The sequence below is a fragment of the Narcine bancroftii genome, chromosome 4 (assembly GCF_036971445.1).
Source record: "Narcine bancroftii isolate sNarBan1 chromosome 4, sNarBan1.hap1, whole genome shotgun sequence".
NCBI classification, from domain to species: domain Eukaryota; kingdom Metazoa; phylum Chordata; class Chondrichthyes; order Torpediniformes; family Narcinidae; genus Narcine; species Narcine bancroftii.
Genome location: NC_091472.1, coordinates 100,439,253 through 100,454,482, shown reverse-complemented (window position 1 = coordinate 100,454,482; position 15,230 = coordinate 100,439,253). Strand labels below are relative to the sequence as shown.

The 15,230-nt window shown below is 41.9% G+C and overlaps 1 protein-coding gene and 1 long non-coding RNA gene across 4 annotated transcripts in view; one reads left to right on the top strand and one right to left on the bottom strand.

Moving 5' to 3' along the window:
* znf292b (zinc finger protein 292b) overlaps positions 1-15,230 on the top strand; it is a 210,965-nt gene that overhangs the window by 182,209 nt on the left and 13,526 nt on the right. For 2 of the 3 annotated variants that reach the window (XM_069932209.1, XM_069932210.1), the window contains 2 exons: positions 4,057-4,259; positions 11,610-11,746. In XM_069932209.1, the coding sequence (XP_069788310.1) occupies positions 4,057-4,259; positions 11,610-11,746 (340 nt within the window). Of the gene's footprint in view, positions 1-4,056; positions 4,260-8,668; positions 8,892-11,609; positions 11,747-15,230 lie in introns of those variants that run through there. The other variant, XM_069932211.1, reaches the window with a different exon arrangement.
* The window catches only part of LOC138760908 (uncharacterized), a 38,379-nt gene continuing 36,067 nt past the window's right edge, over positions 12,919-15,230 (bottom strand). Inside the window, exon 3 of the long non-coding RNA XR_011355963.1 lies at positions 12,919-13,267. This is a non-coding gene — a long non-coding RNA (uncharacterized lncRNA). The remainder of the gene's footprint in view (positions 13,268-15,230) is intronic.

Below are 15,230 nucleotides of genomic sequence, written 5' to 3'. Positions count from 1 at the left end.
TAAAATTGAACACAAATATCAGAAAATGAATGAAACTAGTCTGATAATATTGCAAGAAACATGTAATTAGGAAAAGGAATTTTTCACTCCACAATTCAATAAGATCATGACTAATCTGATTGTAACCTCAACCTTGTGATCCCATGTATTCTTTGTGAACTTTTACCTCCTTGGTTATCACTTATCTAACTTTCTGCCCCTACTTCTAGATTCATTCAAAAAAGGAAACAGTATCGCTATATTTGCTTTGTCAAAATCCCTCGGGATTTTAAATTTCAATAAAGTTCTCTTAAGCTTCAGCCATTTAATATTTAGAAACCAAGACTGGTGGAGCTTTAGCATATGCCTTACTGGCCATATTGACTCAATAAATCAACATCATTTAGGTGCAATCCAACATTAGTCTTCCACTTCCTTACAGTTAACCCCATCCAAGTATAAAGATATCCTTGCCAGTAATATCTACTTTACACCCTATAGAATGAAATTTTAAAATGTCAAAACATTACTTCATGGTTTGATGAGTATGAATCCCAAGCAAGAACACAATTTGTTAAATGAAAACTAAATTTGAAATAATTTTAATATAAATTTTGTATTTTCTTTCATCTTACCATACAACATTGTTACATTTATAGGGTGGTACAATGACAAAGCAGATAGTCCTGGAACTCCATATTGCCTGTGACCCAGGTTCATTTCTGATTTCCAACCAATATGTTCACCCTGAGCCTGTATGGGTTTTCTCTTAGTTCTCTGGTTTCTGCCATATCTCACATTCATCTATTAATTGCCCATAACATGTATAAATAGGTAAGAGAATGGAGGAAGAATAAATTAAGGATTCATGTGTGATTAGTGTATGTACATGTTTGATTCATCTTATCAAAGGATCTGTTTCTATGAAATATGAGTCTGTGGATGGAGTAAAAAAACCTGTAGTCTTCAAGCCACCAGGATGATGGGTCTGACCTGACTATTGGCCACATCTCACAGGAGGGTGGTGTTACCTGTGCCGACTGGGATGTCCTGGAGCTTCAGTCCTGATATGGCAGTCCTGTATTAGGGCATCTCCTCGTTTCTCTGCTGCACCTTTGCTAGTGCCTCAAAGTCCACTCCCCTTGATAGCGCATGGATACTTTTCCTGGACATGCATTAGCCATCACGTTGTTCTTGCCAGAGACTTGCCATTATATCTGTGGTGTACTCCCAGATGTAAGACAGGTGTCGCTGCTGGCAGGCCATTCAGGGGTCTGAGATTTTAGCCAAGGCAAATTTTAGCCAAGGCATAAGTCAGGGGTTTGTGGTCTGTGAAAGCCGTGAAGGACCTGCCCTCTAGGAAGTACCTAAAATGGCAGATGGCTAAGTACAGCACCAGTACCTCTCTGTCGAAAGCACTGTACTTTAGTTCTGGAGGCTGCAGATGTTTGCTGAAGAAAGCCAGCAGCCACCAACTTCCTTCAATCTGCTGCTCCAAAACTCCGTCAATCGCTGTTCCTGAGGCATCCACCATCGGAGCTGTTGGAATGTATGACCTGGGATGTACCAGGAGAGCATCGTCTGCCAGGGCTTCCTTGGCTCTCATGAAGGCTTCTACTGATTCCTCGTCTCAGGTGATGTCGTTCGCCTTGCCTGCCATCCAGGCGAACAAGGGCCACATGATCCGGGCAGCTGAGTGGATAAAAATTGATCGTCCCCATGAACCCCTGTAGTCCGTTGGTTGTGTTGGGTCTGAGAACCTTCCGGATGGCTTCCACTTTACTGGGTAGTGGTGTGGCTCCTTTTGGTCATCCTGTGGCCCAGGAAGTCGATGGCCTCCAATCCAAACTGACATTTGGCTGGTTGATCGTCAGGCCAAATTCGCTCAGTCGAGTGTAGAGGTTGCGGAGGGGAACCATATGTTCCTGTTGGTTCTTTCTCGCCTCCAGGATGTCGTCCGGGTACGTGAATGTGCCGTCCAGGTCTTGGCCCACTGCGTCCATGAGTTGCTGGAAGGTCTATGTGGCGTTCTTTAGCCTGAACAGCATTCGGAGGAATTTGAAGAGGCCTAAAGGGTGATGATGGTGGTCTTGGGTGTACTGGGATCTGATGATATCCCCGCATGAGGTCCACCTTGTAGAAGATCCTTGCCCTGTGCAAGTTAGTCGCGAAGTCCTGGATGTGCGGAATGGGGTACCGATCCGACGTTCTGGCCTCGTTGAGCTGGGAGTAGCCACCACATCGTCTCCAGCCCCCAATTATGGTAGAGAAGGCAGGGTAGAGAAGCCCATGGGCTGTCCGACCATCATACAATGCTGAGCTCCTCCCGCTTCCTGATTTCCTTCTTTACCAGCTGATGGTTCTCCAAAGGAAGGCATCTTGCCCTGGGTCAGGATGTGATGCTGTACTCCATGTTGGGGCATCGCCGTGATGAATTGGGGGATGAACACTGCAGGGAACTCGGCCAGCACCCTGGCATATTCATTGTCCAGTCTCTGTGCAGCATCCAAGTGGAGTGCTGGGATCCTGGCATCTTAGAGGGGGGAAGGTTTGAAAAGTCTTGGCCTGGACCAATCTCCTTCCCCTGAGGTCCACTAGCAGGCTGTGGGCGCACAGGAAGTCTGCCCCAAGGAACGGCTGTTCCACTACAGCCAGTGTGATTACCCATGAGAAGAGGCTGCCTCCCAACTGCAATTGGACCTTGCGTGTACCGTAGGTCTTAATCGTGCTGTTGTTGGCAGCCCTCAGCGTGGGGCCCAACTGCCTGTTCCTGGTGTCCTGTCCCGACGGGGATGCTGACCTCTGCCTCCTCTGGGGCACTACTGTTCTCTCGGCGGTTCTGCACAGGACTGGCTGCGGGGTTTAGTGATAAGTCCCATGGAGGCCGAGCACTCTTTCTTCTGTTTCCACAGAACATCCGCTCGTACTGCGACTTTTTGGAGTTTGCTGAAATCCACGTCAGCCAGGAACCATTGGATGTCCTTGGACAGTTGCTCCAGGGATGCCTGCTCAAACATGATGCAGGGCACTTGTTTGCCCAGGAGAGTGATAGGAAAATCAGGGTGGACCTGATGTTTATGTGAAAGAGGATAGGTTATAGGAAAAAAGTGGGGGAATTAGATGGTTGAAATTGCAGCGAGTCAGCAGAAGCTTGATAGCCAAATACCTCCAATTATGAATTATTATGTTGAACACAAATGAAGAGATGTATTCTGGCATATAGAAAATGGAGGTTAGTGTAAACTAAGTTATAGGTTTAAAATGGCTTGAACTGAGAGATATGTACACAAATCCTTAAAAATAGCGAGGTTAATTGAGATGGTTTATTTTTTTAAAATCCAGGATTCTTGTCTTAGTTCTACCTTGATTAATTCAGAATATGAAAGCAAAATGTTACCCTCAATCTTTATTAAGCACTGGGTGAATCTCAAATGAAGCATATGTTCAATTCTGGTTTTCATATGTAAGAAAAAATAACATTGAGGAGAATTAACCAGGGATCCAGGAACTGTAAATGTTTGCTTTGGACTGGTTGGAGGGGAAGTATTTAAAATGAAGCAAAAGTAGAATAAAGGAACATTTGCTGCCCAACAAGTTGTTATAGTTTAGAATGTCTGAAAATGTTCTAGAAGCAAGTTTAATGAGAACTTTCCAGAGAATTGGATAAATTCTCCAAAGGGATTGGAGGTAGAGGTAAAATTAATGCATACACAGTGGGCCTCTTGTATTCCATTATGCTATGATACTGTTTTTTAATCCTTTTGCATTATATGATGATAACACAGATAAATACTTCATTTTAATGGCTTTTAAAGTATATGTTCTATATATACACTTTATTTGTAAACTTTGTTACCTGTAAGTCGTCCAAGGGAATAATCAAACAATTTTGATGTTGCATGCAAACCACCTATTTCACTTCAGCTGCTTGCAATGGAAATGTTCAGTGAGAAGTTCAATTGAAGCAGGAGGAGCTTGGTGATACGAAATGACAATAGACTACAAAACTTGTAAACTTTAAAATAATTTAATAGTAGAAAACATTGTGAATGTTGATTGATATTATGGTCTTTGCAGTGAATGAATTTCTGATGCAGGAAGGTCCTGCTCTTCTTGAAATGCGAATCCGACACCTCATCAAAGGAAAGAGATTTGATCAGGCTACAAAGTTGGCAAAAGTTTGTGCAGAACATCCAGAAATTGGTACAAAGAGTATTTTTAAGCAGATCTATCTAACCTGCCTTTGTACTTCATCATCGAGTGAAATCTTGATGGAAGAGGTAAGCATGGCTAAATTACTAATATCCTTGTTTACTCAAATTTGAGGCAGTTCAGTAATTAGACCGGCAAAAGTAATTTTAAATGACTACAGTAGTATGCATGTGTTTTCTCTGGAGTCATACATTCAATTGTAGCATTTTCAAGCAGCTTTCTGATATCTATTGAAAATTAATTAACATTATTTCAAAGACTATTAAGATTTTTAAAAATTAATTTGTTGCTCTTGCCTTTTATAGCTTTAAACAATTTAAAATGAAATGTCATCAACAGTAGCTTGGTAAATGTAAACAGGGAGCTGTGGATTCCCAGATACATGGATAGAGTACTAAGTTCCATTGACATGGTAAATGTTGATGATGTGTGTGAATGCAACAACTGTAAAAGTTTAAAGAAAAAAATATCCATTGCAAAATCATAATAACAGACACATGAAATCTAAAATAATACCACAAAATGATGGATATATCCAGAGGTCTGGGCAGCATCTAATGAGAAACTTGGTGGGTTTTTTGGATAAGAATGGGGGTGTAGCAACTGTGTCGCAGTGCAAAGTGCAAAACAAGAAAATGATCTGACGTAGTCAAGTCGAAGTTCAGTGTTTATTCAGTCACTGGAAGCTTTTTAAAACCCTGCGCATTCCAAATGACATCATCGCATTGTGATGACATCACTCAGAATTTCTTGAGCCTGTTTAATTAAGACTCAGATGAGCCGCTACATGGCTCTCCCCCCTGCCCCCCAAGAGCCAGCAATAGGAGGCTAAACCTCTGGTGCCAATACTGTCCACCATTCTTGGCCGGTCATCCATGCCTTCACGTCAGGGGTCACGGCAAGGGCCGATCAAGGTCAATTGTGAATGTCTCTGGATGCCCCCCAATGTCCAGTACACAAGTTCTACGATTGTTTCGTAGCACTCTGAAGGGGCCCTCATACGGCCTCTGTAAGGGTGGCCTATGTGCACCTCTACACACAAACACAAACTCACAGTCACGGAGTTCCTTAGAGATGAAGGGTGTTGTTGTTCCATGCTTTGATGTGGGAACTGGAGCCAATTTTCCAAGCCACTCCCACAGTCTGCCTAAGACTTCAGTTGATGACACCTCCTGTCTGCGTGTTGCAGGCACAAATTCCCTCGGTATAATGAGCGGGGCTCCATAAGACAACTTGGCCGATGAGGAGTTGAGATCCTCCTTGGGTGCTGTTCTTATTCCCAGGAGAATCCAGGGTAGCTCGTCCACCCAATCAGGTCCCTGGAGGCAAGCCATCAATGCAGCCTTCATGTGCCTATGGAACCACTCTTATCAGGCCATTTGACTGCGAGTGGTAGGCTGATGTGTGATGGAGCTGCTTTCCCAGCAGTCACGACAAAACATCCCAGAGTGCAGAGGTAAACTATGGACCTCTGTCGGAGGTGATGTGTGTGGGTAGGCCGAACCAAGATAAGCAGGCAGAAAGAAAAGCTCTGGTGCATGAATCCATCATATGAGCCACCTCCGGCAACCTAGTGAATCTGTGGATGACCGTTAACAAGTATCTTGACCCTCGTGACACTGGAAGCGGGCCAACTATGTCGACTTGCACGTGGTCGAATCTGCACTGCAGTGGCTGGAAAAGCTGAAGCAGCGCTTTCCCGTGCCTTTGCACTTTTGCAGATTGGCAGTCCATACAAGTCTTTGCCCAGAACATGACCTGCTTTTTGAGTCCATGCCATACAAACTTGTTTGCTATCAGGCAGATCGTGGCTCAAATGGAGGGGTGGGGCAATCCGTGAATGGTATCATCTGCACGCAGCAGGAACGATAGGGCGAGGCTGACCTGTGGAAATGTTGCACAGGAGAGTGGTACCTTGCGGCCCAAAGGCTACATCCTCGAGTTGCAGGCTCGCGACAGCAGTTTGAAAAGCTGGGAGTTCGTCATCCTGGCGCTGAGCTTTGGCGAGCGCTATATAGTCTATACCCGGAGAGAGGCCACATACTGCTTGAACGAAGGTGCGGGACAGGGCATCAGCCACCACATTACTCTTGCTGGAGATATGTTTAATCTTGGTTGAAAACTCAGATACGTAAATTAGGTAGCATTGCTGGCAGGTAGCATTGCTGGCTGGCTGACCAGGGATCTGATACCTTCGCGAAGGCAAACGTTAGCAGCTTTTGGTCAGTAAAAACCGTGAATTCCCTGCCTTCCAAAAAATAGTGGAAGTGTCGGACTGCAAGGTATAATGCCAGCAGTTCCCTATCGAATGGGCTGTATTTTATTTCCAGAGGGTGAAGGTGCCTACTAAAAAACGCTAGAGGCTTCCATTGTCCATTGGTGTACTGTTCCAAGACCCCACCTACTGCCGCATCGGATGCATCTATCGTCAAGGCAGTTGGTGCATCCATTTGTAGATGGACCAGCAATGCTGCCTTCGCTAGGGCAAGTATGTCATCCAAGTATACAAAAAGGAAGTCCATCCCATGACCCACTGCGTCCATTCGTCACTGGAATGTTTGTGCAGCATTTTTTAACCCAAAAGGCATTCTCAAAAATTCGAAGAGGCAGAATGGTTTTATGATGGCGGACTTGGGCACACCCTCTGGGTTTACAGGTATTTAGTGGTACCTATGCACCAAGTCAATTTTAGAAAATATGCTGACCCCATGAAGATTAGTTGTAAAATCTTGTATATGGGGCACAAGGTTGCAGTCTGGAGCGGTAGCATCATTGAGATGCCTGAATTCCCCACAAGGTCTCCAGCTTCCCATGGCTTTGGGCACCATATGTAGCGGGAAAGCCCATGGGCTGTCAGATGTGCTAACGATTTGAGGTTCCTCCTTTTATGGTTTATGGAATTCTTGTTTTGCAAGCCCCAACTTGTCGGGTGGCAGACACCAGGAGTTTGAGGGGATTCGGTTTGTCACCAAGGACCCTTGCAGACCTCTACAGGTGGACCGTGGTGGGGGGTGACCTGACCGATTTCATCGTCTGTCTGGTCCGGGGATACCAACCGGGCTCGGGCGGGTAGAGGAGTTCTTTGGGTGAGAATGTGGTGTGTGACACCATGTTTGGGTGTGGCAGTGGAGTACTGGGGAGTGACAATGTCCAGAAATGCTGCAAGAAGTTTGGCAAATTCATTGTTCGAGTACTCCATGGTGTCTAGGTGCAGGGCTGGTAGTTTGGATTTTCCAAGGCAGAAAGTCTAGAACGTTGTAGTGTTCACCAACTGGTGTCCTTTTAAGTCCACCATCAGTGAGTGGGCTCTGAGGAAGTCAGCATCCAGCAACGGCTAGGACACAGCAGCAAGAATGAACTTCCATGTGAACTTATTGTCGCCAAATTTCAGGGGTACAAATCAAACTATTATTTACCACAGTGAGCGCTGGACCCATGCTCCTGGTATGGGTGTCAAAGCCCAAGGGAGGAAGGACACTAATTTCCGCACCTGTGTCGACTAGAAATTTGCACTGGGAGACTTCGTCCCAGACGTAGAGTAAGCTGTTACGGTGGCCAGCCCCCATAGCCAATATCGATGACTTTCCATGGCGTTTCCTGGAAAAGTATAAGGGGGTCGGCAGTGGAGAGCTGCAGAATCCAGAGTTGATAGTAAAAATGCCAGGTGGTTGTCACTGAGTCATGCTTGTCTGGAGGGGACGTTCCCCCTCGTCGCTGGTACTCATGGAGCCTGGGCCTTTGGGTATGACGCAGAACTAATTTCTGTGAGTCTTGCCACAGAATGTCTGCACAGATGGTCACTGCTCAAGGGTTATGAAAGTCCTTGTACTCCAACATGTGCTCTAAATGCAACTGCTTGAAGAGCAACCAAGGCCTATGGCCGTCTAGTGCCAACATGTTGTTCATTAACTCCGAAGGGGCATAGTCCCCCAAGCTATCAATATGGAGGAGCCGTGCAGCTCGCTCACGCCTTGAGAGACTGTAAACCCGGAGAAAGAGGGCTTTTAGGGCATCATACTTGCCAAGAGCTGGTGGGTTCCAAAGGAAATCCACAACTCGACCTGTCGTGTCCTGGTCAAGGGCGTTTACCCCATGATGGTACTTAGTGGCGTCCACTTCTATCTTGTGAATGTGGAATTGCGCCTCAGCCTGCCCGAACCAAACTTCAGGTTGAGTGGTCCAAAAGACAGGCAGTTTGAGCAAAACGACTACATTGTCCATGTTGGGTCCAAAATTCATTTGGGCCCGTCAGGGTTACCAATGTAGCAATTGTGTCAAGTGTGAAATGAAGAATGAGAAAATGATCTGATATAGACGAGTCGAATTTAGTAAAAGTAATTTACTCAAACAATCATATGCAGCTTTTTAAAACCTCATATGTTCCAAATGACGTCGTCGCATTGTGACATCATGGCATCACTCGGAACCTCTCAAGCCGGTTCGATTGAGCCAGTTAGGGAAATTAAAATGACAATCACTTTCAGATATATGGCCACCCCTGCAGACTGAACAGAGATGTTCGACAAAGCAGTCACCCAATCTTGAGTTTAGTGTCCAAAATGTTTAGAAACCACGGTGTATTAGATTGAAAGAAATCCAAATAAATTGCTATTTCACCTGGTCAAAGACTGAAGAAAGATGCAGATGAGATTAACCAAAATGATACTAGGACAAGAGGACATGAATGAGAGAGAGGATGGGTAGGCTGGGTATATGTTCTCTTGGGTGTAAGTGGGTGAGGAATTGACATTATAGAGGTATATAAAATCAGAAGGGTAATGGATAAATTGAAAATTGAGTATTTTTCTCAGAGTTGATGAGTCTCGAGGCTAGTGGATATAGGTTTAAGATGAGAGGAGACAACTTTTTCATTCAGAGGATTTCTATGTCCAAAATCATTTGAACAGAAATAGAGATAGATAGGGTTTACAAGGATCTGGGCCTAATGCAGACCTTTTTTTTTTCAATTTTATTTACAACACAGAAGAAGCCAATTCTGGCCATTGAAACCCTTGTGGGTCATTAGGGCATGTTAGCATGCTGTATGTCTAAATTTAAAATTTCAGCCCACGCCATTCAATTATCCTACGATCCTGTACATTTTGGAGGGTTTGACGAAACTGGAGAACTCGAGGGTGGGGGGAAACCATGCAGGTCACGGGAGGAAATTCCACACTCCTTACAGACAGCGCCGGACTGGAAACTGGATTGCTGGCACTATAGTTGCGTTGCACTAACCATTATGCTAACATAAGGAATGCCAAGTGGGTCAGCATGAACAAGATGTGCCAAAAAGCCTTTTATTTGTTCTAACTCCATGACATTTTGTTTGGGAACCTGGATGGTGGAAAGGAAGTACTCCTTTCAATAGCTTCATAAGCAAGATGCTGTGATAAGGATAGTTTGATATATGTGGACTTGGATGAATAAACCAGACAATCATAGAGGATAGTCCCTTCAGGGATAGAAGAGAGAGGAAAATGATAGAGATGTAGATCCAATGAATGTGAAAGCTATTGGAGTCGAAAATGAAGTTGAGAGAAAATCATATCCTTGTGAGAACCAAGATATGAGAACAGAAGTGTTAATATACAACCATCTTAGTCGATTGTGCTGGAGGGAAGTTATTTGTTGAGCGAAAAGGAAGGATTGATCGTTGCACAGGTAAGAAATATGGTTCTCGGAGAATAAATGTGACAGATTCAGAGAATATTCAAGGTTTGACCATAAGACAGAGCATAAGACATGGATTAAAACAAAATGGATTTGTGACTAAGTTTGCAGATGATACAAGATAGGTGGTGGAACGTGGTGATGAGGAAATGGAGAGGCTGAGTGAGACTTAGATCAGGAGAATGGACAAGGAAGTGGCAAATGAAATACAATGTTGGAAAGTGTAGAGTCATGCACTTTAATAGAAAGAATAAAAGGGAAGACAATTATTAGGATTGGGAGAAAATTCATATTTCAGAGGTGCAAAGGGACTTTGTAGTCCTCATGCAGGATACCCAAAAGGTTAACCTCCAGGTTGAGTCAATGGTGAAGAAGGCAAATGCAATGTGGCATTCATTTCTTGAGGAATAGCATATAAGAGCAGAGATGTAATGTTGAGACTCCATAGGGCACTAGTGAGACCTCACTTGGAGTATTGTGTACAGTTTTGGGTGCCTTATTAGAAAAAGGAGAGAGTTCAGCAAAGATTGACTTGAATGTTACCAGGAATAAAAGAGATAGCATATGAGAAATGTTGTCAGCTTTTGGACTGTACTCATTAGAGTACAGAAGGATGAGGGGGACCTTATAGAGATATTTTGAATGCTGAAAGGCCTAGACAGAGTAGATGTGGCAAAGTTGTTTACCATGGTAGGGGAGTCTTGGACAAGAGGGCACAACTTCAGGATAAAAGGACATCAATTTAGCCAGAGGATTGTGAGTCTGTGGAACTTATTGCCACAGATGGCTATGGAAGTGACACCATTGGGTGAATTCAGGGCACATATTGACAGGTATTTAATTAGTCAGGGCATCAAGGGTTACAGGGAGAAGTCAGGGGAGTGGGGCTTAGTGGGCAAATGGATCCGCTTATAATAGAACAGCAGAATAATAGTTGGGCGATTGACCTACTTCTGCTGCTGTATTTTCTGATCTTATGACCATATAAGGAACATTTGACGTCTCTTGTACTGTACTTCTCGGAGTTCAGAAGAATGAGGGGGGGACCTCTTAGAACATTTTGAATGTTGAAAGGCCTGGACTGAATAGATGTAGCAAAGTTGTTTCCCATGGTAGGAGAGTATCAGACAATAGGGCACAACTTCAGGATTGAAGGGCGTTTAAAACAGGGATGCGGAGGAATTTCTTTTGCCAGAGTGGTAAACCTCTGGAATTAGCTTGCATGGGTGGCTTTGGAGGCCAAGTTGTTCAATGTGTTTAAGGCAGAGATTGATAGCTATTCTGAATAGTCAGGGTATCAGAAGATATGGGGAGAAGGCAGGTGAATGGGACTAAGTGGGCGAATGGATCAGCTCATGATGGAATGGTACAGCAGACTTGATGGGCCAAATAGCCTGCTTCTGCTCTATATCTTATGGTCTTATAACTTCTGCCTTTGAATGTGTTTTGTTTTCTCTTTCCCTTTCACTCAATTCCACCAATATGATTGTCTTCAATCAATGTTTGCATTCTTCCTAAATCTCACACCTGCCTCAGACTTTCAAAAATGTTCTCTCAACAAACCTGTCTAAACTCTAATGAGCATTTTCTTCCAGCTCCTGCTCATTACCTACACAGAAATTTGTCCGAAGAGATTGAGCATGAAATAATTTTCATAATCATGTTGATATTGTAAATATTTTACAATTAAGCTTAAAATGTTAAAATTTTTATTGTCTGTTCATGGATCTATAATTTTTTTTAAGATCTCATCTGTTGACTGTAAGGAAGCATTGGAGATGATTTGTAATCTGGAATCTGATGGCGAGGAGAATTTAGCCCTCATCTTATGCACAGCCTTCCTCACACGACAACTTCAGCAAGGAGACCTATACTGTGCTTGGTCAGTCATGATTCTCTGATTCTATGTAGAATTTTACATAGTATGTGGTGTTTACTTTTTAATTGATAGATTAAAGCAGACCATTCATTTCCAAGTGTATGATTTTCTTCTTCAGTTAACAAATGCAATTTTGTAGAATCCCAACCTACCCAAAAATATGAAGTTTGGTTTTGTGCCAGAGGTTAACAGGCTAAAAGTAAACCTGCCTCAAACCCACCCTTTTCCCAGTCTTGAGAGAGGCAGGACACAGAACCTGCAGCCTTGTTGCTCATAGAAAGCAGTGGGCTATTTGAATATTTTTGTGTAACTTAGTGCCTGACTTCATTTGAAATTAAATATCTTTAATTGCAAGGTGTTTCTTCCGACAATAATCTTATTAGTAATTGTCTTCCCTACCCTGACCATGTCTTCTCCTCCCATCTTATACCCACTTTAGCCAGAAGATTTCCAAACCTTACCCCACAACCCTTCTCTCACCAATTTATTTCCTCTTAAAGAACTCTCATCAGCCTGTCTGGAGCTATGGAGTTAAGTTTTCCAGAGCATTCAGGCAATCCTTCCTTATATTTGCATACTTTTCTTACAAAGAACAACCAACAATTTGGCTAACTATACATGCTCAGATTTTGTTCTTCAACAAATTATATCCGCAGTATATATTAAAATGGAAAATGTGAGTACTGTGGAAACAATTTAAATTTCCATGTAAATGTATTTGGAAAAGAACTGAGCATAATAATTGTTGCTTTGTGCTATGTTTTACCATTTTATTAGCTTCTGTGAGTGAGGGATCCCGGTTGTGCTTTTGAGTGCTATTTTAAACTATAGACCACATCTCCTCGAACTAAGAATGTACAAACTCTTTTCATGTGCACACAGTACAACTTCCTCTTCACAATTAAGACCTCATTTCATTTTTAAGCCAAAGGTTTAAAAAGTATTGCAAAGTATTATATTGGAACCATTTGTCTGACAAATATATATTTTATGTTATAAAATATATATTTTTCTGTAATAGCTTTCAGAAATTTGCTGTAGAATCAATTGTGAAAACAATTTATAATTTTGCTAAAATATACTTAATTTGATCACAAAATTAAATATAAATAATAAAAAGAAAAATGTTATTAGTATAGTGGACATAATTGAAATACAAGTTTTGTAATTGATGGTTTGGGCAGATAAATAGATTTGATATATTGTAGTAATGGAAGAGATTTGTTTCAGGGAGCCTCATTAAGTCCTGATTCTATAAAGTTGGAATTGATTTCTCTCCACTAAACTGCTCAATGTTCCTATCTGGAGAGGCCAAACAATGGAGCTTTGATTGACTTGCTGAATTAAAAGCAAAGAAACAAGTCAGCTTCGTCATCAAATCATCACATACATAGGTCAGGAGGTCTGAGAGTTGAGGGAAACATTTTACACAGAATTGTTTGTATTTTTCAAACAGAGATGTGCCACTTCACCCAACTGCCATACCAGTGTTGTGCTCTTCTTGCTTCTATCTTGTCAGCATATCTGCAATGAGAACAGAAAGTGGTGATGATCAAGATTAGTATGACCTGCAGAGATAGAAAAACAATTCATATTTCAAGACAATAACCTGACATTAGAATGAGAAAACTGAGGAAGCAAGCCTGTTATAGATTTCAGAAAGGGGAGGAGTGGAGAGAGCAGAGATTTTATCAGTATGACCTTCCATTCCTTTATCTGTATCAATCTCAAACTGCTATGACATAGAAGTAATTGTGCTTTTTCTGGTTCTCTTGTAGAATTTTACATTTATTCTATGTTTTCCCAATAGTTCCTTAAAATGTTTTTATCTCAATTGTTTTTAAGATTTCCCATTGCATCTATTCCTTTTCCAAAATGCTTTGCTGTTCAAAAATATTTCTTTGTCACACTAAATTATCTGTCCCTCTGAGTATTGGCCCCCTTTCCTTTATCAAACCCATTAATTTTTCAATTGCCCTTTATTATAACAAGTACTATTCTTACCACTAGAAAAAGGAGATTTGTTTAAAACCCCTATTTGAATTTAATACAGATAATTGTCTTGTACATGCAACTTATAGTTTCAGTTTCTCTCATATCCAAACATTATCTCTGCCAAAGTCTCTCAAAAGACCTCCAATAAGTCATCCTTCAGACTTTTGAAACTGCTCTGCCTTTTCTCACTACCATATATGTTAATTCAGTTGTTATCTCTTCTTCAAGCGCAACTACTCCTTTGATAATATGGAAAATTAAACTGCTTGTGGTAGTTAAAATGTATTCAAACCAACTGTGAAAGTTTTGCATAACTTGCAGACTTTTTCATTCCTGGTCCTCTATAAATAAGCCGAATGTATGATTTGATTATTTTGCATTCTCATTAACATCTTATTTTCAGAAATATGTACATCTCTATTCTTGGACTACCTTGTCCATTTAGATATCTAATATCCAAACAATATGTAATCTCTTAATTCCTCAAATGAACGGTTTCACACTTATCTATTTAAAATCAATTTATAAAGTGAACAAACTTTTCTTAAGTTGATTATAAGACATACAGTAAAACTTTGTTAGAACGCGGTAGTTGGGGTCCAAGATACCGCATTACAGCCGAGTCGTGGAACAGATGCATGTATGTCAAAGTGCCCACGGTTAATCAAACCTATTTGATCAAGCGCGGTGTTAAATAGGTGAGAAGTAAATCGCGATAATGGAGGTAATTTATGCAGATTAACACCTTCAAAGAAACTAAATTCAAGCTGTAAGTATTCAAAATGTCAGTCAAACACATCTATTAAGTATTTAATTTATAATTTCAATTGGTTCCTTTTGTCATCTTGATCAAAGAAACGGATTTTGAGGGCAAAGTGCATATCAATAATCTATCAAACCCATTCTTTTTTCCATCCATCCATCTATCTTTCAAAATTTTCAAAGTTTGGGGTCCACAGATACCCGTGCTATTAGCGATTCTGTGGATTAACGAATCACGTTCTAACGAGGTTTCAGTGTTGGAGCAGAAGATCAGCCTATCGAGTCTGCCCCTCCATTTACGGTATTCATGAGCTGATCCATTTTCCCATTCAGTCCCACTGCCCGGCCTTCTCCCCATAACCTTTGATGCCCTGGCTAATCAAGAACTGATCAATCTCTGCATTAAATACACCCAATGACCTGGACTCCACAACCACCTGTGACAACAAATATCAGATTTACCTACGCATTTTTGTTGTAAGCGGATGCCCTTCACTTTCAGTGAAAGTGTCTCTCTTGCACCCATCAATTATTATACATTATCCCTACTTCTTTCAGAACCCAAGGGTCAATCCATCAGGTCTGGGAGACTTATCTGCCCTTAAAACATTCAGCTTTTTGAGCACCTTCTCCTTTGAAATAGTAACTGCACTCACTTCCCTTTGCAGATACCTTAAAGACAACTTGCTGCTAATGTCTTCCACATTGATGCAAAATACTCATTTAGATC